Source organism: Chaetodon trifascialis, chromosome 10, assembly GCF_039877785.1.
Source record: "Chaetodon trifascialis isolate fChaTrf1 chromosome 10, fChaTrf1.hap1, whole genome shotgun sequence".
Classification (NCBI taxonomy): domain Eukaryota; kingdom Metazoa; phylum Chordata; class Actinopteri; order Chaetodontiformes; family Chaetodontidae; genus Chaetodon; species Chaetodon trifascialis.
Genome location: NC_092065.1, coordinates 20,506,306 through 20,528,758, shown reverse-complemented (window position 1 = coordinate 20,528,758; position 22,453 = coordinate 20,506,306). Strand labels below are relative to the sequence as shown.

Below are 22,453 nucleotides of genomic sequence, written 5' to 3'. Positions count from 1 at the left end.
AGTGCTGGTAACCCAGTGTGACAGATGACAGTACGAGTTATTTGAAGGATTTTAACCAAGCTGTTCAGAGGACAATAAGCTGACAGTCTGATATCAGAGGACACATCAGCTGCAGTAATGTTGGTGTATACATGTTGAGCTAAGTGAAAGTTTGGCAGTTTGTGCGTGCGTTCGTGCGTGCGCGCGCGCATGTTGCGTACAGTGGGGGATACATGCTTCCCTTACACATGTGAGTCTTCACAAGAGCATAGACGTACATGACTTCCTCTCACAAATTTCAAAATAAACCTATCATGTTCCACCTGATACAACTTAAGATACAATTTAGATTAGAAATACAAGTTTATATATATATATATGTATATGTATATGTATATATGTATATATATATATATATATATATATATATATATATATATATATATATATATATATATATATATATATAAAATAGAAGCGACTGATAGTTCTGTGACTTGCATAATTCATATTTAGTAAATGATAAAAGCACTTTTGCCATAGGTCTAGCTTTAATCAATCATGCAATAGCAAAACACCATAATGAAATATATTCATCCACGGAGGCTTCAAATAAAAATGTGTAATCATGGTCACTAGAACATCCACCTTCCTCTAAAAATAATGTAATTTATTACATGGAAAATTAAAATGATTTTGTCTGACAACACAGAGGTTTATTAGTGTCACTCATTGTTTTGCTTATGTAAATGTCAGCCCACCAATTATGATGAACTTAAATGATAAAGGATAATGACATCCACCTATACCGAAAAAAATATTTTGAACAATGTAATGATATATTAACCAATGAGAAATTGGTTAATTTTGCTTTTTGGTTTTACAATAGGCTATAACTTTCTCTATGAAGTCCAGCCCATCACAGAAATAAGCAATAAGACTTGATTCTGAACACCTGACACTACCAAATTTATGAATCCCCCAGATAGGCATTGTGCTTTTATTTTAAAGGCACAGGTGCTGCTTCCCCGGTAAGTCTGTGTGAATTGACGGATCTCAGTGCGTAATAGAGAGGCGCTGTGCCATATAGTATACAGAGTACAGCATTCCTTTGGTGCTGACCCGGTTTTGACCAGCGAGGAGCAGAAAACACCCAGAGAGATAAACAATACGGTATTTTATTTTGTGAGACACATGCTTGAAGAACATTGTGGAGGAAGCTGGCATGCTGCAAAGACGCAAAAAGGTAAATAATTTAATTTTTTCCTGCAAATGAATAAAAACAGTTAGAAGTTTACAATCAGTTCTGTCTGTTTGTCCATTGCTGTCATCATTAGCCCATCCTCCATTCATTTACGTACTGTGTGACAAAGATATTACAGAAAGACAGAGAAAAAGAGAAATGAATAAGAGACACATACTTTGATACTCAGAACTGGAAATAAAAAAATATGTCAGTAGCACAAATACAGCATAACATAGAAGAAGTAGCTGTCATGGGGAACTCCATTCTCATTGCGTTGATTTATATTTTAACAGCTAAGTCTAAGCCACTTGTTCATGTAAATAATCAACTTTATCCCATTTATCAAATATTTCCTATAACCCTCAAAAGATAGGTCAGCTGTTCAGAATCAAGTTATTCCTCTTAACAGCTATCTTGTATCACAATGGGCTGGATCTGCTCAGCCCCATCCTGCTTCCTTCACTCAAATTCATAGCGCTCCACTTGTCGCACCTATATGCCACCAGTGCTGCCGTTTACTGATGGCCACTGAAGCAGTTTTAGGTTTGCTGCCTATTCTCTTTCTCCACCAACAGTTTTCCAACTTGTCTGGTGAGCTCATGTTTACTACCTTTAGTCCAGATTGAGTTAGGTCGGCTGTGCAGTCTTCCACAACAATAAGTGGATTCAAGTAGAGGTGTAACCAGCTCTGTCCACAGATCAGCAGCCACACAGATGAATACCACCCTAATGTCTGTGTGCTATGAAGCTAGAGCCAGGATATGGTTAAAAGCTGAGCATAAAGGTGTGAAATGGGGGGAACAACTACCCTGGCTCTGTTCAGTATTAAAAAACAATCTGCCCTCCAGCACCTCTGAAGCTCACCAGTTAAAACGTTATGCCTTGTTTGCTAATTTGCACAAAAACCAAAATGTAAAAAATAAGAATTTGTTTTTACTGATGGCTGCAGGACAGCTTTTCTTGGCTGGGTACAGTCACTCAGCGCAGTAGCTTTACCCCTTCCTGTCTTTGTTATCTGATAAACCAACCAGCTGGCTTCAAATTGATCACACAATGTGTTTGATTTCAACTCTCAGCAGAAACAAATGTATTTCCTCTGCTCCTTGCAAGATCTTAAATTGATCATTTGCCTCTTCCCCTTTATTAATTCCTCAAACAATTTCCCCTGGGGGATCAATAAAGGAACGCTGATTCTGATTCTGATTCATATTGAAAGATGTATCTGTGTATGTAAACTGCAGCACAACAGGAAGTCCTCCATCCATGCTCCTGAGCCAGACATGATGGATAGTGAGAAATGCACAGCCTCGCTGAGTTGTCGATGTGTGTGTGTGTGTGTGTGTGTGTGTGTGTGTGTGTGTGTGTGTAATGGAATGGAGAGTGTATGAGGTCTGACTGATGGCAGAATAGTGAAACTAAATTACTTTTCATTTCATGTCCACCTCAATTTATTAGAGGCAGCCCTCAAGGGGGGGAGGTCCAATATGTGTGTGTGACCGGGCCGGGAGATGAGCGAAAAGAGCAACAGATGCCTTGTAGTTTCTCCACAGTCTTTGCAGGATAGTTAATTAGGTTTCAGCAGAACGTGAAACCTCAAAACAAACCTTGGGAAACTTCAGAGAGAAAAACTGACTCACACTGTGCTCTAACAATCTCAGTATTGTTTTAAGTGGATTTTAATAAATGACTTCAACCACAAACTCTTCAGCTGTCCAGTATTTTAGGAATATGGCTGTAACTTTACCAGAAATGAGGCACCATTAAGTGTGTAACGAGAGGAGAATAAACCCTACACTTATTTGTGTGTTTTATCAGGATATTACATTAACTCACTGAGTGTGTGTATGCACTGAGTACAGCATTTTTGTTACGCTGCATACTCAGCAACGCCAGAAGGGCTCATTTGAATATCGCCTGTTAGTGGCTATTCATATGGGATCTTACTGAAGCTTCACCAGGTATGATTTCAGCTCTCACTCTCAATGTGAGGTCTGCGGACCTACGAGGGATCATTAGGGGGCTTTATGAGGTCCCCAGAAAAACAGTATTTTTGCTCACATTACTTAAAGCTGAACAGAGCAATTGATCTCTTGCTATGTCCAATGCTACAGACTCCACCAACCTTCCCTTTAGCACCCCCATCAGGTCACAAAGTGCACTTGACCAACTCTTCGAGCTTTGACAAAGGGTACACCTCAATTCCCTGAAACTGCATCCACATTTCCCTCCCTCGTGTGAGAGATGCAAAGAAAAGATATGAGGAGAGTGTTTTCAGTTAAATGAGACATCCTTCCCTCTCAAGCATTATCTGAAGCGATGTCACATGTGTTTTATGGCACGGCTCAATGTGTCAGTCTGTTTCAAATGAATATTTTTCAAAACAATCCATACTGTACATGCTGTGCACTGGAAGAGTTATTGGCTGCTGTTATCATTCCTCTCAACACTGACCCTGAAGGCAATCTTTCCTGATGGGAGCCACAACCATTCTATGCCAAATGCCCTCATCAGTGGAGAGATATGAGGGGATTTTGAACTAAAATCACAGTAACCTCGGAGGATGCTCGTTTGATTGGTATAGTAAAATATCCATTTGAAATGAAACTCAAGGTTCAGTCAGGAAGACGATTCTTTTGCCTGCTTACGACTGCGGTTTATTTCTCATACTGTACCATCCTGCCATTCACTGCTGCTGTTCACATGCGCGCTGAAATGAAACGCAAGCTGCTCCGCGACGCACCTGCGCTGCTCAGGTGGACGGCGTGCGCACGCTGCTCACCTCCACCTGTGCGTAACGGCTGCTTCGCTGGACCGCTGCAGCTGTCACCTGTGTGGTGCTGCTACTACCTGCCTACAGAACACAGGACTGTTTTTTTCATGTCTGACATACTCTGCAGATACAGCCATTGAAAGTGTAGTGAAAGGCGTACACCTGCTGGTATGATGCCAGTCGGACTATCAGCAGATCATTTGCACCGTCTAGTTTTGCAGAGAACCGAGCGCGCGAGCCTGCCAAGTTGCTCACGCGGTGTGTGTTCTCACCTGTTAAGGCGGTGGAGTCTCGCACATGTGCAGAGAAAAAGCACACGCGCGATTCTTTGCAAGACTGAAGATGATCTGTTGATAGTCATATCGACATCTCAGCAGCCTTTCGCTACAGCTTCAGTGTCTGTATGTGTATGATATATCACAAGCATGAGCGAATATCAGGTGAAGGCCATTAACTGTTTCTTTCTCTCTCTCTCTCTCTCTTGGTGAAGGAAGGAACACAGAAATCACCTCATTATCATTACTGATGGCCATTTGCCAAGGCAAACTCACTCTCTTAAGATAGGGCTGGTAGTGGCAGTGCTGCAGCAGCAGCACTCTGCCATCAGGTAGAGGTGGCAGTGGATCCCTGATTGGTTTGCCTTCACTGCATCAATGACTGGAAAGGACGAGTAAATCAAGGGAGCTGAGATATATGCAAGATATCTCCAAATCTAATGGCGAAATGTACATGATGTGTATTATAACACGATAAATAATATTTTTCAATGATCAGAGAGAATACCAGACCAGTTCCACCTGTGACCTGCTGACCTTTCCTATAGGTCCCCCATTTAACTTCATATTAAGACACAAGGAATATAAAATGGTCAGATCAGCATGAGATTTAATGTGTACGTTCACATTTTGGTTTTACTCACCATGCACCACTTTCAGGACAGCATGTCAGATATATCTCAGAATCTAAAAAATATTCCAGAGAAAAATGAAATGACTGCTGAGTCTTTCCTCACACAACTTATCATTCTTTCATTTCCCCCCTTTGTTTTGACCACCATATGCATTGTCTGATTGCACGAGCAATTTTGCTCCTGAGCAGCATTTATCAGCCGATTCAACTGCAGATACCTGAGGGTGTCACAGAGAAAGATTCCTGTTAAAATGTGTTTGACATTGATAGATGAAAGCACAAAAGCCAAAATCCAACGGTTATTTTCAATTCAATTTCCAGTTTGTCCAATTAATTGAATACCTTTTCTTTTTCTAGGTGACTCAGAGGGAGCCTGAGGGGTGTTTAGAAGTCCTGGGATAATTCTATTCATGTTATCCTTTTTCACACATTCATTCACTCAACAAGCAAATTCAGACCTGATTCTTCCCTCTAGTGATAACTCAGTCGAACCTGTGAGATGTTTAAGTTCCACAACAATCCATACCACATGCTACTTTTAACTGGACTGGCTTTAAATGAGAGTGAATGCTCTAAATGAAGAAGAAGAAACATGGCAACATTTTAGAGCCATGCCCCTCATCACTTAGCTTGAATCAAATGAATGTAACCTCTGATTATCAAACACTTGGGGAATAAAAAGGCCATCCTTCAGCAGATATGACAGACAACGTGAGCTCCAGAATCGACACCCCGACCAACATCTCTCTGAGTCCCAGCGTCACCGTCTCTGACTCATTGGAGTACAAGACGGTGTCGGTCTTCCTGGTCCTGCTGGTGTGCAGCGTGGGCATCATGGGCAACATCATGGTGGTCCTCGTGGTCCTGACCACACGCCACATGAGGACACCCACCAACTGTTACCTAGTCAGCCTGGCCATAGCCGACCTGACGGTGCTGGTGGCGGCGGGGCTGCCCAACGTGTCGGAAAGTCTGACAGGCACATGGATTTTCGGCCATGTGGGCTGCCAGGGGATCATCTACCTTCAGTACCTGGGCATCAACGTGTCCTCTTGCTCCATCACCGCCTTCACTGTGGAGAGGTGAGCATGGACAGACAAACATCTACAGCCGTTCTCAGGACAGGATTTGCTGGCTTGCAGCATTTTCTTTTGATTATTGTTAATTCTACTCTGACTGGGGAATGCTTCGATTTTTAATGAGCATAGGTGACAGTGTGCTTGTTGGTGTGAGGTGAAACAATGGCGTAAGTTCTTCTACTTAGTAGTTGTTGTGCACTTGAAATCAGCTGCCATATTAGTACAGGGAAGCCATGACTCCAAATACATGATTAAGCCACATGCACACAGTTATTTCTTAAAGCTGAATTTTGCCTCATTGGTTCTAAAAAAAGAAATCCCGTCCACACACGTACTTTAAAATCAGAATCCTAAATAAAATCTACAGTATATGAGGGGAGGCTACTAGAGGTCCAACTGCTATATCACGAGTCCTACCATGGCGAAGACATGACCCGTGTTTGCCCTAGTAGGATTCATAATTTCACCACCGTGGCTTGTCCAACACCACCGCTGTCTGTGTCGCAGCAGTGTTGGATTATGTAGCAATGACCTCCATAGCTGCAGTCTGATGCCTCTGTTCTTCAATGAAAGTGGAAGACTTGCTGTTCATTTATGTGCAAACATGTAAAAAGTCCTGTTAGCAAGGTTAGAACCAGCACATTGTTACACATTCCAGACATGCATTTATGATGGAGGACGAATGCTAAAAGCCCTCACAACATATGCTCTTCTACACTTGTATATTATGATTTTTATTAATGCTGATTCAGCATTCACACTATTCTTCTAAACTCTATAATGATTCCTTTTCTGTCTTCTCTAGGTTTTTAGGTTGACTACTACGTCTGCATACTTTCAGCTACAGAAACCATTCAAATATCGAAATATTCAGCTCTTTAAGGCCGTGCTTTTATTCAACTACATTTGAAAACCTTTTGAAATGTGAAACTTTTGCAAAACATTTTCACAGTGTAAGTAAATAGAGCCATCTTAAAATCTTCTTCAAACCTGCTCCACTTTGAAATGCTACTAGTTCTGCATTCTTTCAGCTACAGATGTCACTCAAACTTTAAACAGGTCTCAAGACTTTGAACTATTAAACATGCATTCAACTTTCTGAAATTTTTCAGTTTTTGGTAGGTGTATGTGAGACTGTTCACATATGTATCAGATGGGTGTATCTTTCTTCTTGTTGAGACAAAAGAGGTATAAAAAACCCTGCAGTAATCATCTAACCCTAACCCTGACCAACAGTCTGTCCCTATAATTTCCACACTAAATGCACGGATGAATAAATGAACATCCAGCAAACCTTCAATATTCATACATGAGCTTCATGGTTAGTTAGATAGGAGGTGCCACTGCTGTAGTACAGGGGAAAAACAATGCATAATAATCTCAGTGGTGTCTACTTACCAATGGATTGTTACCAGCTAAAATAACAACCATGGTTAGTTTGACTTTGTCTTTGGACCCCCCCATTTCCTCCTTGCATGCAGGTACATAGCTATCTGCCATCCAATGAAAGCTCAGACAGTGTGCACAGTGTCCCGGGCCAAGCGGATCATTGCTGGGGTTTGGATTTTCACCTGTGTCTACTGCATGCTCTGGTTTTTCCTGGTGGACATTAAGGTTAGAGAAATATATTTGAGCTTTTACATTTTTGTGTTGTTGAAATAACATGGCTGAGGGCCACAGCGCAGTAATAACTGATTCGGACATAACGCATATAGGAAAAGTGTTTGTTTACTGTGGCGGCAGTATTGTTTTTAATCTCTGTGTATATATATTTTTTTAAATATTGCTATGTATGTGAATGCACTTACAGGTTATACTGAAAAAACAGAGACAATAGTAAGCCTACTCACAGCAAGTGCATGACTAATGAACAGAGGGATAAAACATTTGTGATGACCAAGACCTCTTTTGTACAAGTGCTGGTCTGAATGCAGAGGAATGTGGAAAGAGCTCTACGCCTTTTCTGAGTAGTATTATTATGTCGAGATGTGAAAGATTGTCAAGCCAGTCTGTGAGCCACTAATCTAGTTTCATTAGAACATCTCTATGGAAACTGTGTGACACTCAGGTCAAACCGGACGGACATGTGCAGTGTGGTTACAAAGTGGAGCGGGAGCTGTACCTGCCTATCTACCTCACCGACTTTGCCATTTTCTACGTCATCCCACTGCTCCTCGCCATCGTGCTGTATGGCCTGATAGCGCGGATCCTCTACCTCAGGTACTGTAAAAGGTCTTTCAAGCCATATTATTGAATCAGTTCATTAATTACTAAGGATCGCTCCACCACACCACCACACACTGCGACGATGCCATCAGGATATAATCTCAATTTAGCTTCTGGGCTTCTAGATTTAGAACAGAAAGCCTGAGTTACAAACTGGAAGCATGGAGTTTGAGAAACTCCATCCATCCATCCATCCATCCATCCAACCAACCAACCAATCAACCAACTGCTGGAGAAGACTGATTTACCAGCCAGTTATTTAATTTAATTTCATTATACTATGAATGTTGTCTTTGGATACATGTTAATGACATTTGCTAATAGACATCGTCATAATCTATTTGGTTTTGTTAATCATTCTTATTAAACTGAACTCATCATACCTCATGTGGACACAAACACGACTCCAAATGAATGCTATTGGTGCTCTGTCAGCTGGATGTGTAAACAGACACAAAACACTGTGTGCTAACACACTCACCATAACAACCTTCTAATATGATAATATGCCAATGATGTGTTTGCAGCTTGTTTCTGCTACACCCAGAGGCCAAAAAAATTCATTTGATTCTGTTTTAAAGCTGTTTTATCATCATAACGTAATGCAGATGCGAGTATGGACTCTTCTTATTAGAGTATGCTTCAACAAATCAAATATAGAAGAAAAAAAGACTAAATTGATGTTGTTCAAGGTATTTTTTTGACATTATTACAATATTAAGATTGTTGACTGGAAACAACTCCTGCTTGGATTACAGCACATGCTGGGTCACATATTAGAAGCCAAGCAATGGATTTTGTGCTTTTTGACAGGTTGTTCAGGAGGTCCTCCAACATGACAGAATTACATTCTGTGAAAAAACAAACAATGAATGCCTGTATTTCAGGGACAAATCCTGAAGTTCAAAGATATTAAACACTGGCCTAAAATATCAATTCCAGTTTTTAACCAAAGGTTTATTGTATATCAGCAGAGCGTTTTGCAGGATATGAAGACTTGTAAAGACACCCTGCATCACACCAACCACCTCCGAACACATTCATTTACTCCAGAAACCAAACCAACCCGACAATCAATGCCTGCCATTATCCCGTTGGATGAATTCTCTAACATGCTCCTTGTGGACCTCTAGCCCTCTGCCCAACCATCTTGACACCAGTGCCACCACACTGCGTCGGAGCTGCCGGGAAGCTTCTCAAACGGGGAAGGGGGGTAGCCAGGGCCGGCCAAAGAGCGCACTCTCCTCCAGGAAACAGGTCTGTGCCTCCGTCCACATTTAATGTCTTTCCCATTAACTCCTTCTGTGTGTTCCTTTCTTGTTGTTACATCTTGTCTTATCTTTCAAGTAATTGCTGTGTGACAGCTTTAGTCACATTTGACCCCGGTCTTGTCCTTGGCTGTGTGTGCAATCTACTGGGAATATAGGGGCCATGATTCCCCCTTAACAGCGTGGTGATGATGTCCCTGCTATCCGTTGCCTCAGCGAAGTGCCCTCTTGTCGGCTCTCTGTTCTGGCTGTTATGAGGCCCTGCAGGCAATCGTGGCAGTAATGGCTTTGTTTCCTCAGGCTGAGCAGTCAGAGAGCCTTCTTACTGAGAAAGCCAACCTTTCTCCCAGATTGCATGGAATTGCTCTGCAGTGCTGCTTTGTCTCTGTGCTCTTGGATGTAGAATACATTCTCTCAGGCTTTTTGGTCTTGAAAGCATCGTCATAAACCTTTGTGCACTAAGGGTTACGACAAAGTTGTTTTTAGTCCAGAGGGAACTAGTTTTGTGTCTGCTTATTGTTCTTTCAAAAGTTGTATGACGTTTGGAAAGGCAGAGATTTTTGCTCTCTACAAAAGGAACCAAAACAATGAGAAAAGAGAGAAAAGAGGCCTATAATTCTGTATCTTTCAACTTCAAGGTAGGTTGTGACTGAATCACTGCTTCTCTTGAGATTATTGCATTTACAAGAAGACAAAAGCACATTTTAGCTGTTCAGAACACTTACCGCTGCATTCTGTATGGCAGAACATGTATAATAAATGTGTTTAATATCATAATGTCGACTATGCATCTACTGTTTTTCCCTCTATTCTGGTGACATTGTTGTGCCCTTACAGTGTTGTCTGTCTGGTACCCCTTGACCTTTACTTTGCTTTGGTGTTTTAGTGAACTTACTGATTTAGTCTTTTAAATCAAGTTTTAACACTGAGTGAAAAAATATTTAAAAATGTGTAAATAATTACTTTTTAGTTTGATATCGGCAGCATCATCTGTATAACGCTTAACCAATTATGTTTTCCATATGTTTAGATTTGTAGTTTCTTAAAGCAGGTTGAACTTCATCAATCCCACAGTTCTGTTTGCTTTAGCAGTAACTTAATAAAGCATTTTTTCCTCTGAATGTTTTCACAGACACCCAGTTTTTAATACTGCAAATATTGTATAGAAATGTTGTAATACTGTCATTAGTGGGTCATAGGCTCAATCACCATTGTGTTACCTCATGCAGTGATAGATAACGACTTCATAGACTTATTTAAGTGAAAATCTTTTTTGATTTTGTCACTTACACACTCCAGATAATTACTTGCCTGCTGTCTGTGGCTGCCAACCCTGCATTGTTCATTCTTTCTGCACAACAGTCACAGAAAATCTTCTGGAGAAAAGTTATTAAGGCCCACCAGAAACTCACGATACACAATTATAGAAAATCAGTGCATCTGTGTTATCCAGCTTGCATGGCAATGAGAGAGTTGTGATAATTTGATTGATTTTTTTTATGGTGCTTCTGCTTGAAAATCAATCATTTTTCAGGACCTGAGCCAGTAGCATGCCCGACATATGAAAGGGGAAATGCAGAATGTATGATTTTCAGTACTTCATATCACAAAATGACCACCTAGAACTTACAAATCAATACCAATGATTTATTGATCGCTGGTATTGCACCCGTTGGTTTGTTGATAAAATAATCCAACTTCCAGCATTACTTCACCACATGATATTTCTGTCCTGTGCAGTTTTAAGGACAGAAAGATCACCATGTTCCTGTCCTGCAGAAATGCAGTGATATTTTCACAGGACATTACAAAGGTCGAATCTACAGATAGAAAAGGCCAAGTTATACCTCAAGGGGCAAAAACAAATGCAGAAGGTAGTCACACACTTCATTCATAGTAATGTTATTGGTCATGGGCCATTGGCTGATTGTTATTGCTCTGTGTAAGGTTTTGGTATTTTCTTCTTTTACGGCCTCCATTCAGTACCATCCTCATCTCTGTCATAGCTCAATAAAGCAATGTCTGCAAGTTATTTGATGAAATACCCTCCTTCACTTTATGTAATGAAATGTTTAATATTGTTGCAGCAGTGGCACAGTGGGCAGCAGGTAGTGCACGTGCCTCGCAGCAAGAAGGTCGCCGGTTTGATCCCCGGGTCGGGCAGGGGCTTTCTGTGTGAAGTTTGCATGTTCTTCCCGTGCATGCGTGGGTTCTCTCCGGGCACTCCGGCTTCCTCCCACAGACCAAAAACATGCTCATTAGGTTAATTGGTGACTCTAAATTGTGAGAGTGTGAGCGTGAATGATTGTGTTGCTATATATATGTTGCCCTGCGATTGACTGGCGACCGGTCCAGGGTGTACCCTGCCTCTCAACCAATGACAGCTGGGATATGCTCCAGCCCCCCCGCAACCCCGAAAGGGATAGTCGGGCATAGACAATGGATGGATGGATGGATTGTTGCAGCATGTTAAATGGACTACCAACAGACTGCATTTATATATGCAAACTGTAGAGGCCACTGAGCTTCTGATTGATGGAATCACTGCTTTACCTCCTGAGCCACAGCTGCCCAAGTACCATGTCAGACTCCATTTTTTTTAACTGAATAGCTGAAGAGCCTGTGTTCAACAAAGGAAGCATATGTGTGATAGATTGCACTCCCCTTGTCTTTCTTTCTGCTGAGTGACTGAGGTGTCCACATGAATACTAGTCTAATGATGTTTACATAGCTGAAGTGAATAAAATCACATCAACCCAAACTGATGTGAACAGCTTAGGGACCCTGGCAATTGGTCTGATGAGAGGCAGGAAGAACCTTGAGTCCCATGCAATGCATGATAAACCCAAACACCAGGCTGAAAAACATCCCCTCTGAAATTTATGGCTTCCTTCATGTTTTCTGTGGTACACCTGGACGAGGCTGATAAAATGTGTTATTTGGTCTGTTGGTGTGGGTATGTCTGTTTGCCAGAGCTCATTCCTGTGGTGGCCAAGAGAGCTCAACAGCCAAATAAGCAAAACACAAAGAAATTTAGGAAACATCATCAATTTCACGACACATGCGCTGCAAATACAACCAAACAGCCAAACTCGCTGCAAATAGTCAGAACACAACCCTGACAAATGTGCTGCAAGCACACAAAAGCACTGCTTATACACACAACACAGCCAAATAGAGAAGTGTGCTGCAAGTAGCAATGACAAAGGCAGGTAAGAAGAATGTTTTGCAAGCTTCAAATCTGCTTTGCAAATGTTTCATGAGAAATGAAATGCGTTTAAGGATACACGCAATGCTTATTGGTGTGAAACACTGAATGTGCTGTTGTAGAGACATTCTGTCTACATTAAATTCCTAGTAAAACTGAATCCAAGTATCTGTGACTACCAGTTTCTTTTAGTGTGTGCGCAAGTAAGAGGCCTTGTTCAGCAAAGTGATCAGTTTCTGAGTTGTCTATTTCTGACACAGAAATTCCCATCGAACTTTGTATTGAAAATAAATGTCTGACTCACCAACCTTAACATAATTTCATAATTCGGACAAAATCTTGCTCTTTGGAATTCTAACCAACTACTGCAAACACACACATAAGCTTTGCTACCTATCCAGCTTCAGGTGAAAAATGAAAACACTATCTGTTCCACATTATCTCACATCAAAGCATATATATATATATATATACACAGTCAAAGGATAAAACACACAAAATTAATTTGGGAACATATTGGCTCGTTGTTCCAGTGTTCTAGAAAATAACTACTGCAAACCCAGATTTTAAGGTTTTTTGGTAATAAATGAAGGCTCACCATTTCTCCTTCTGCAACTTTGCAACCGAAAACAGAACATGTATGCCATCTTTTTGAAAATAGTGAAACATAGCTTGGAAAACACTGATAGGTAGCTACACCTGGTTTCTTCTCTGAAATCTCTTGGAATACCCTAACCTACAAGTTGCCAGTATTGGTTCCTTCGGTATGTGACATATGAAACCCTGGCTGCCTGAATCTGTGTTAAAGTCCTGGCCACTAGGGGTAACAGAAACAAGCTGCAGAGCTGTCTCAAGCAGTTTACCTTCCTGTGCAACTTTTAGTGTACAGTAGGTTGCTTGTGTGTCACTGTGTGCATCTTTCTGCATGAACATATGCCCCGGAGAGACTGAACTCTCATGTGAGAGCAGAGAGAAGATCCTAATCTCATGTGTTCAGGGGGTTCCATCTATCAGAAGATTTGCATAATGTGATTCTGGATTTACATTGAAGTGTGCTTAATACTGCAGATGATTTTGCTCCCTCAGTTCTGCAATAGCACTTCATGCTCTTTTATTCATCGTTTGATAGGCCAACTCAATCTGATGGGAGTTTGATAAACTTGTGTATGTCAAAGAAAGGCACTTTTATGATAGGAGATTAAAACAGTGTGGTATGAGATTGCAGCACAGTTTTAATCTCTGAGAGTTTCTCCATGTCTGTGATCTCCTCAAGTGCATGTAGGGGAAGAGAGATGTGAAAGCTTGGTCATTGTTGCCGCGGGCAAATCAGAGACTAAAGCAAATTCTTTGGCTCAGTAGGCCGAAATGTCTGTCCATGACTGAATTCAGTCTGGAAGGATGCTGTCGTTAAAAACAAAATCAGATGTGTTTGTAAAGCCAGTCAAGTACCATGCTGCCATAATTACAGTTATAATATGCATATTCAAAATGTCACTCTAATGCTTTCTGTCTCATTATCGCAGTGTAGAGATAATTTGAAAGCTCTCCTCACTGCCTCCTGCGTGTTCAATTAAACGCTTTGTTGTGCAGAGTTCTTCCTTTTTTATCTACCTGCTGAGGTGGCTGTCACGGGCTCACCGCTTAAGGCGTGGACACAGACCCTTATCTCAAATAGCATTTCACTGAGAGGAGGCATGTGCATGGTAGCTCGTATCAACCTGCCTGACTTGGTTTGCTTTTTTTTCTGCTGTGATGTGGAAAACATGGGAAGCAGCCATGCATCAGCAGAATGGTTATGACCCAGTATAGGCAGATTGAAAAACTTAAAATGGATGCAGATGGATGGGTGGTGGGATGAAGGGGGTAGGTGAGTAGCTTTATTAGCAACTGATGAGACAAATCACTTGACTCTTTCAGGCTCAGTGGCTCTATTCCACTCATCTGTCTTGCAGGGGTCCAGCAATATCTGAGGCATTAACATGGCCACCAGCCAGTGGTGGGGTGGGGCATGTGGAGGGTAAGGTAACTAGCTTGCTACCTACAGTAGTAACACAGCATCAAGATTAAGTAGTGCTTCAATGACTTGGGTTGTTGAGTAGCGCTCATTCCACTGACACACTGACAGACCTCCCAGACATCAATCGGCCACCTTTGGTGACCCACAGCTAGATCTCCCAGATCATCAATTGGCCACGTCTTGCCAACACCCAGATGTCCAGTTGCCTTTCTCCTGCTCTGCACTCCAGTGGACTGCATATCCTGTATCCTCAGCCATTGATTACCTCTGAGGGCAGTCCTGTACTCCAGCTGCTGGCCTCCAGTTCTCCTCTCCAGCTACTCGTACAGCATCAGCATCCAGGGTGTCATCCAGTGCTGCTCTGCCCTCTGGCCCTGGTTCCTGGTCATTGTCTAGAGCTGCCCTGTCCATTGGCTATGCCTCCTGGTTTCCCTCCAGACCTACTTCTCCCATCTCTCTCGACCCCACCCCGTCTGCCTGACGTCTCCTGCTCTGCCTCTGTCCAATTCCCAAGCTGTCTGCCTCTGATCCCTGGCTCCATTCTTCAGCTCTCAGGCCACTTGCCCCATGTAGCTTTGGTGTTTTGAAATAAAATCTTTGAACAGTTGCAGCTCTGCTTCAGCTGTCAGCATTAGGGTCCTATCCTCTGTGCTACTGTACCCTGCCTGCACCAGCTGTGAGAAAAGGTACGGCTGTGGTTGCTGATGATGCCTTATGATGGACTATGTTGTTTATGTACCATTTATCTGGTAAACATATTAGACTTCATTGCAACAGGTCAAAACGTCTGGTGCAAAACGAGGCTGAGTGGCCTAAGTATGCATGCCTCTGTTCACATGCGGTCAATATTAGAGGTTATAAGGTCATATTTAATTTACATGAAATTCATATTTACATAATTGTCAACAGTAGATTTATGAAACATGAAGTTTAATTTTTTAATGTAACTTATGAAAGTGAAAATTTCAGCATTCATCAGGGGCCAAATAATTTCGCTGGAGGGCCGCATTTGGCCCACAGGCTACTATTTGCTTACTACTGATTTTATTCAAACAAAAATTCTTATCATAGCTGCTTTAATGGAGTTTTAATGAACTGAATCTCTGTTTCGTCCCTGCAGGTGACAAAGATGCTGGCAGTTGTGGTGATCCTATTCGCTCTCCTGTGGATGCCCTACCGGACTCTAGTTTTGATCAACTCTTTTGTGTCGACACCCTATCTGAATGCCTGGTTCATCCTATTTTGTCGGACATGCGTGTATGCCAATAGTGCTATAAACCCTGTGATCTACAATGCCATGTCTCAGAAGTTTCGCTCAGCATTCCGCAGGCTTTACTGTTGCCAGAGGCCAGAGGGAAATCAGAGGACGCTGTCAATGATCCAGACTGGCTTCAGCACTGTCCGAGACCCTCGAACCTCCCAGGCCAATAGCAATGGAACCAATGAAAAAGCAAGGAGAACCATCCTGAGTACTACCACTGACATGACAACAAAGCAGAATGGAAGTGGTCAGCAGGAGACAGCGACAGTCAATGGCAAAACAGCAGACCATCCCATCGACATTAGCCCAGCTTCTTTTAGCCTTAGTGGAAGTCCAACTGGTGATGAGACATTGGATTGGCGGTCATCAGCCAAAACCACAGTTAATTTTGCAGACAGACAAACAACAAGCGATCAGCAGGAAGACATATGAATTTGTCCATATCATAATATTGCAGAATATCTATGAATTTGTAAGTATCACTGAAATCAAATGAGAAGAAAAGAAAGAGGAGAAAAGTCAATTGAGCAGTTTCAATCTATTGACAAAACAGCTGCGCATACTCATAGACAGGCTCTGCATTAGCTAATGACAAAAGAGGGAAGAAAGCTGTAACTTGCTCTTATTTCATCATTAAAAAGTGGTAGATTTCGCCTTGACCACTGAGGTCACATGTAAGGAGAAGAAAGATGATGAGTGAGTGGCATAATTCACACTGTAGAATGGAAAAATTATTTCTTTGGCCACAAAATCTTCTCTGAATTGTATTTCATAATATTAGCTTAATTTGTTTGTAGAAGAGAGGTTACATATGTCTCATTTAAAGCTCTGACTATTCTACGGTTTTAACCTCCAAAAATCCACAATGGATGTGTCTCATAATGAAGCAAGATTATAATGCAATCCTACAATCTGTTTCACCCCATGATGTCATGTAGGTCATTTAGCATGAATTCAAATGATGAATAATTTGCTTTATGAAAGACTGCATATGATGTAATTTAAATAATGTGTCCTATCCAATATCTCCAGTGGTGTTGCTAGGTCTCTTGGGGCTCCAAGCAAGAAATTCCTGGGGCCCCCACCCCACCCGTGCATGCCACAAAAATGTGGTTTTTGCACACATAAATTCACAATTTCTGGGACATTTGAGATGAATACTGAAAAAAAGATTAGTGGTTCTCAAAGTGAGGTCCAGGGACCAACAGAGGTCCCTGAAAGCCCAGACCTATCAATAATCGTTGTTGTAAATAAGTGGCTGGGGCCCCCCTAGTGGCCGGGGGCTCCAAGCAACTGCCTGGCTTGCCTGTCCGCGTGCCCTGCTCCTGAATATCTCTCCTGACTTGCATAGAGACATTTGACGTGACACATTGCTGTGTGTAAAAAGGTGGACACAATGGTCTTTTATGTATTAATTAAGACACTAATTGAATGACTGCTGACGTTTTTAATCTGTCATACATCCTTCAGCTAGCTGTCATTCACTGTTTTTTTAAAAAAAGGCAAAGTGACAACAACTTTTAAAGCAACTTTCTTCTTCTCTTGTACAATAGCAAGGACAGACTCAAACTTGAGCAAAAGATCAGGACAATTCAGTTTTGAACAGCAAGATTTTGTAGTCCACCAGACAACGTTAAAGGTTTGATAGGAGGTACTTAATTCTGTGATCCAGAGTGTATCTTGACATAGTCATACCTTCTCACAGAGTCTTATAAGCAGTACAAGGTTTGTCTGTTTTAACCTGATTTAACTTCATGGCCACTTGTTGGCTGAAAGCCACAAGGAGGTTGTGGGATGTTAATACATTGTCAGCTTCAATGGATGTGGAAAACATGCAGACACTGACTACTGTCTTGCTCTTTGTATGCTCCTTTATATGGAAAAAGCTGCGATGTGTAAACTAGTTAGATGTTTTTAGAAAAAAACAAACATGTTTTGTACAGGAAATAAAGAACAAGTTTCTTTATTGCAGAAGATAAAAAACGTGGAAGCTGTTTCCCCCTGATTGTATTCAGTATTCAGTCAGAATGCTAAAGCATTAAATGGACTTTTAGTCCATCAGCTTACAAACATACTGAAGACAGCTAGTATGTGCAGCTTACTTGTTCAGAGATGGTTATCCATATGAACCCTTAATCACCCTGCTTATCCTCATTGACAAATTCAACATGAGGACGAAAGTTACTGTGTAGCTTAAGTAAGAGTGAATGTGATCATTAGCAAACAAAGTGTGTCGAGTGGTCTCAGCCTGTGTGGTAGTATCCTTTATACAGTCCTGCGTTTCACAGAGTGGTGATGCTTGTCCCATTCTGAGCAACTTTACATTATAACCATCAGTTGAAATCTAGCTCATGTGCAGCCTGGCTCAGCTTGTTATCTTAGTTTGACATGTCTCCCAGAGAGATGCTGCGAGCAGCCAGCTGCCTTTTTCCATTCATACACACCTTTCTGTACATGTTAAATAACCAAAAAGGACAGTTTGGAATCTGTTAGAGCAATTGTTATTGGAGAAACTCTCTGCTTCTAGTCTTTTTACCAAGCTAGGCTAAAGATGCCCTGGACATATAGTATCTATGTACTGACACGGATGAAATCTACCTGCAGCCTCTGAGTAAGATGGCTATTTTCTAAAATGTTTACTGTTGAAGTGTACTTGTGTGTCTCTGCAGATTTATTATTAGCTGTAATGACTGTACTTTTAATACACAGAGACTGGTTTTCTTCGTAAGAGAAGACGCTTTAAAATAATTCTCAACAATTAAAAAAAAAACACAATTATTGTTTTTTGCACCTGTATTTTGTTGAGGAATACAGTTGGTTTTGGGGAACTTGTATAGAAGAAAACAGTGGCCATGAAGGTTTGAATCTTTAAAGCTGTGAAACTGTGAAATCTCATCACTGCTAGCATTGAAATATTTCTATTTGATTGCCACTTATTTTAATAGCCAATTTCAAGGTGTGCAATTTCAAAAAATGTATTTCCAGTCATAAATTATAATATTATATGTACAATGACCATATTTGGGACTTGACTTTTCCATAATTCAGTGTAATTAATCAAGTTGTATTTAGTGGCGATTACATTTCACAGGGAGGGATTCAGTCTCTTATAGATTCAAATCTTTACGCCAAGTATTTGCCTCCGTAAACTTGTCTCATAAGTCGGCTTACCCTTTAATTGATGAGAACACAAGTGTCCCTGCAGATACTTGGCTCTGTCATGCTAATACCATAGCACCTTAGCATGCACATGCACATTGGATACACCGCGCTGAGTGACAGTAGTTGCTTTGCATTACCATAATGTGAGAAAGTGTGTGGAAATGTCTTTTCCCATACTCCAACTTTAAGCTTTAAGCTTTATTCGGTGGAGGAATTTTTATCAATTTATGTATTTATTCGTGATTATAGTTGGCAGTGGCCTGTTTTAGGTTTTTCAAAGTGTGCTATCTGTATGTAGTAGTGCTGATGTTTAATGAAAATAATAACTTAAAACATCTGAAGTGAAAGCTGCAGCAAATGTTTTTTCGTATTTTTGGGGGACCACTTGGGAAGTTTCTTAGCTGTTAAATGCTTCAACATATTTAGCACCTTGTTGCTATCCTTTCCTGTCTGCTGGTTGGCGCTGGATAGGCACTGTACAGTGGGTTTATCAGAGCTGTCTTGCCTCCTGTGACTGTAAAAGGTTGATGAATGCAGAGTTTACGGCTGTTAGTTAAAATATGCCGAAACGCTCCTCTGAATTACAATTGAGGGGAAATGCAGAACTCATGATAATTTTTCTGTGGTTCATCACTATTTGCAACCTCTTTTCTCATTACACATAATCATTTGATCCATTACTAAAGGGAAAAAAAAAGATTAGTGCAGCTTTAAAGATCGCATCAGACAGACAGTAACTGCTTTCTTTTCTTACTAAACTGTATCATCATATTGAAGCCATGATAGATGCTTGAAGTGGAATTGCTTTGACTGTCTCTTCGATGACAAGCTCTTCATCTACAAACATCTTTTGCTTGCCTCAGCTGCCATTGTTCCCATACTACTGTACATTCCTTTTATGCCCATCCACTGTCCTTTGGATTCATGTGCCATAGACTGAGGAAAGCTAAATAGCTTAAAGTAAAGGCAAAAAGGTAAAACCTTATCTTGTGAACAGAGCTGCAGTATGAACACAAATGTTAGGAGCTCCATGTCTATCACTGATACAGTATGTTTGAGTTTTTCATTTTCTTCTTTGCACCTTTTCAGTTGTTTTCTATATGATGGTTGAACAAGTCATTTGATGATGAATCAATTATAATGCTTGAAATTCAAAAACATGTTTTAATTGTAACCTTAATGTGCATCTTGGCAGTTTAATTGATGTAAATTTTAAATATTTATTTCACTATGTTGGTATACTATGTCTCTATGTGTGTGTGTAAGTGTGGGCATGTGCATGTATTGCTTACAGGGAGCTCACTATCAGATGGTAGAGTACATATGTACAAAGAAGGAAATGCAATTCAGGTAAAGCCAAGTAAGATGTTCTGTATGGTTTATGAAGTCTCTGACGGAGCCTCAGGGAACAACAGTCTAAGGAGAATATTTATTTATTTCTAAATTGTTAGCACAGCAGTGACACCCACCTGTTTCTGTACTGTACACTAAAATTATTCTCTGAAATGACTTAGAATACATGTTTTCATTTTAGATGATTACAGTGGGTGGATTGGCTGATAGTAGCATCTTAGAGCTCCCTTGAACATGCTAGAGTGTGTGTTTGATTGTGGATGTGTCTCATTCTGTTATTATTTAGCCCTGAATAGCTGCTGGTTCCTTGTGTTTTAAATATGCTGTGATTTTCAAAAGTACTGATTTTAAAGTGGCTCTATCTGTAGTGTTGCAACAAGATGATGTTTTACTATTGTATTTTACTATTATTTTGTGTACAATGTGCTCTGGTCTGTGAGTTCATAGTATGCATGTGCAGTACAGTGGTTTTCCTTCAGTATTTTAAGAACAGTCAATAAAAAACATTTGTTGAACCACCTTTCAGTCACAACTCTTTTGTGCTGTTACTTCAGGTAGTACACTGTTTTGAGTACCACTGTTACTGCAAATACTCCAAATTTGGAATTGTGGTTTTCTGAACAAGTTATTCTTGTTACTGTAATATCAGCTTTGTCAGCCAGTCCCTTTGTTATGGTTGAGTGTAACAGGCAGCACCCGTAAGTGGCAGAGTCCGCCACTCCTGCGCTGAATTCAAACTGCCTACCTTTTGTTAGGTCCAATTGGTGAAAAGAGGGGGAAACAGAGACAATAACACAACAATCAAAAAAATCTGGAGTAGTGAAAATGAAAGTGATTTATTTTTGCAATACTTGGAAACATAACAAAGATTCTCAAAATGGGAAAACAAATTGAAATCAATTTAACATAACTAGGCCTGACTAATCCCTACCTCTGAAAAGAAACACACACACAAAAGACCTAACTTGCTGATGTAGACAAGATAATAATAATTTCCAGGGCCACCATACCTAATGATGTTTGCAACTGCATCTCACAACTAAATGAAATACAGCTATGGCCGTGATCTTTGCTCGTGCAGGACACACCTGTCCTCGACCAACCTGCTGGCCAAAATAGAGGACAGTACCTTTTCCAAACTCGCATTTGGCAAGAAGGAGTGTTAGATTAGTTTTCCATCAACTACTTCCCTCAGTGTAGTCATGGGATGAGCCCGATCATACATACAGATATTTTATCTAATTTCTGCCAATTGATCATCCTAAATTTTACACACTGGTCCTTTAATATATTCACTTGACGAGCAAACAGTGTCTTCTCTTCTCATTGTTCTATTGTAAGAGCAACACACCATATTGTTTCTGAATTGAATCGCAGGGTAATAGTTGTGCTGCACAGACTGTGACAGGTGTAAAATTATTCTGCATGATTATTAAAGCCATGCTTACTCATGGGTATGTTTTTAGCATGCATTTAAATTCCTAGCAAGCCTTTTGTTTTTGTCTTTTCTAACATTTACAGCGGAAGTGGTGGGATTTACAATTTAAATTTTGGTGACTTGAATTAGCAATGAGGACACATTAGCATAAGAAAATGTAGCCAGGAGAAGAGGGCCCTCCAGTGTTTGTGCTACGTATGGTCTCAGATCAGCTTTGGGACTGACAGGTGCTCTGTTCTATACTGCAGAACGGCGACTGACATCCACACATATTCTGTACATGAAGAGCTCTAATGGAGCAGTAGCAATCTAAATATGGACATGAAAACAGCTGAACCACTTCTGCTCAAATTGGTCAGTCTATGTGTCCTTTTTGTGAAAAAGTGACCTTACTGAAAGTCTTATTTACAGACCACTGAAGGTCAAGGGGGTGGGAGAGGGGTGTAGGCTGGCTGCACCGCAGAAAACAGATCTTGAAATCCCTTGGTTACCGCTCAACAATAACGTTTCAGATGAGCCCTTTTTTTAATACTCAGT

General features: G+C 40.8%; 1 protein-coding gene across 1 annotated transcript; it reads left to right on the top strand.

Annotated features, from left to right (window-relative positions):
- Positions 1-1,067: 1,067 nt before the first annotated feature.
- Positions 1,068-20,997, top strand: trhr2 (thyrotropin releasing hormone receptor 2). Its single transcript, XM_070973033.1, has 6 exons — positions 1,068-1,225; positions 5,262-5,986; positions 7,465-7,597; positions 8,052-8,203; positions 9,343-9,466; positions 15,823-20,997. The coding sequence occupies exons 2-6, from the start codon at positions 5,604-5,606 to the stop codon at positions 16,393-16,395; spliced, it is 1,365 nt and encodes a 454-aa protein (XP_070829134.1). The 5' UTR covers positions 1,068-1,225; positions 5,262-5,603; the 3' UTR covers positions 16,396-20,997.
- Positions 20,998-22,453: the final 1,456 nt, after the last annotated feature.

Coding starts and splice junctions, on each gene's coding strand:
- trhr2 (XM_070973033.1), top strand. CDS start 5,604: ATGACAGACAACGTGAGCTCCAGAATCGACACCCCGACCAACATCTCT. Junction 7,598..8,051: donor TTTTCCTGGTGGACATTAAG/GTTAGAGAAATA, acceptor TGTGACACTCAG/GTCAAACCGGACGGACATGT. Junction 8,204..9,342: donor GCGCGGATCCTCTACCTCAG/GTACTGTAAAAG, acceptor GTGGACCTCTAG/CCCTCTGCCCAACCATCTTG.